Here is a 1,155-nt window from a genome sequence, read left to right as displayed (position 1 = left end):
CTTATCCGTCCATGAGGATTAGATTTACTGATGTAGATTGCAATTTCGTCATTGCTTGTACCGCTTATAGGCTTCAGTAAATGAAGACAACGTCTCAACTGTCAACTAATCTAATCAATCCATAAAATCAACATGCCAACAGGCTACCCAACTTAAAATGCGCTGCGTATTAAAAACACGCACCAGGTTATAACACCGTCTGAAAAAACATAAATGTAACCAACCACGGTGTTTCACTTTCACGCCAGTCTATCTAGTCATTGTTAAAATAGCAACTACTACACTTCTCACCTGTATAGTTTGACTGGGAAGCCCAAATGGACCACCAACAAGTCTGCAGTAAAGATCCGATCTAGGTCTTCCTAAACCGTCCTCTCCACAGGTAGCGGTGGCCGAGATCCGAGACGCTGATGCCAAGTTGAAATACGGAGGGCTCAGGCTAAAACTTGAAATTTCGTTAGACACCTGTGCCCGCACGACAGTCCCCAGTAGGACTGCTATAGCCAACATTCTATAACAATTCTTTCCCGATTTCCCCATATGAGACTAGCCAACTAACTTTACCAAATTAGGTGAGAATTATGCGCTTCTCATATTGGAGAAGGAAACGCTCAAATAAAGTTCCGTCATCACGTCTTTGGTTAATTCCATAGTTCGGCGACTAAAGATGTTTGACATGTACTCCGTTGCCATTTCATGACTAGTCCCCTCCCTGTGTCATACTTTTCCCTCAACTGCACTCGCATCTCCTCCACCTACTGCTGCTCGTGCCACCCCCAGCGTTTCGAGTGTCAGTGCCGTGCCTGCGAAAGTGCGGTGCCTGCGCGTAAAGAGAGGACCGCTCCAAAAAAAAAAAAAAAGTTGACTCTTAGGGTAGCAACAAGTAGAACTGTTTGCAATTAAGGTTCCCGCAACAGCCTAGGGGCCATGATGTTTAATAGTTGTAGGCTACTTTGATATAAAAGTGCAAAAGCCTGTTCTAACAGTAGGTTGGGACAGTTTAATAACCTGCAACACATTTCAAAGTCCTCTACTGACCCATGTAAAGGGCCCCATTATTCATTGAATTTCCAGATTTTTTAGCTGAAATACTTACATAACTTTGGTAATACTACTAAATATCAGTTTATTAATTAGTAAATATTCATGGAAATG

General features: G+C 42.5%; 1 protein-coding gene across 1 annotated transcript in view; it reads right to left on the bottom strand.

The window, feature by feature from the left end:
- The window catches only part of LOC134465595 (laminin subunit alpha-3-like), a 109,154-nt gene extending 108,392 nt beyond the window's left edge, over positions 1-762 (bottom strand). The window contains exon 1 of the mRNA XM_063219347.1: positions 292-762. Coding sequence (XP_063075417.1) covers positions 292-540 — 249 coding nt within the window. The 5' untranslated portion in view covers positions 541-762. The remainder of the gene's footprint in view (positions 1-291) is intronic.
- Positions 763-1,155: the final 393 nt, after the last annotated feature.

This window comes from Engraulis encrasicolus, chromosome 16 (genome assembly GCF_034702125.1).
Source record: "Engraulis encrasicolus isolate BLACKSEA-1 chromosome 16, IST_EnEncr_1.0, whole genome shotgun sequence".
NCBI classification, from domain to species: domain Eukaryota; kingdom Metazoa; phylum Chordata; class Actinopteri; order Clupeiformes; family Engraulidae; genus Engraulis; species Engraulis encrasicolus.
The sequence above is the reverse complement of the archived record's forward strand: the minus strand, read 5'-3'. Positions and strand labels throughout refer to the sequence as shown.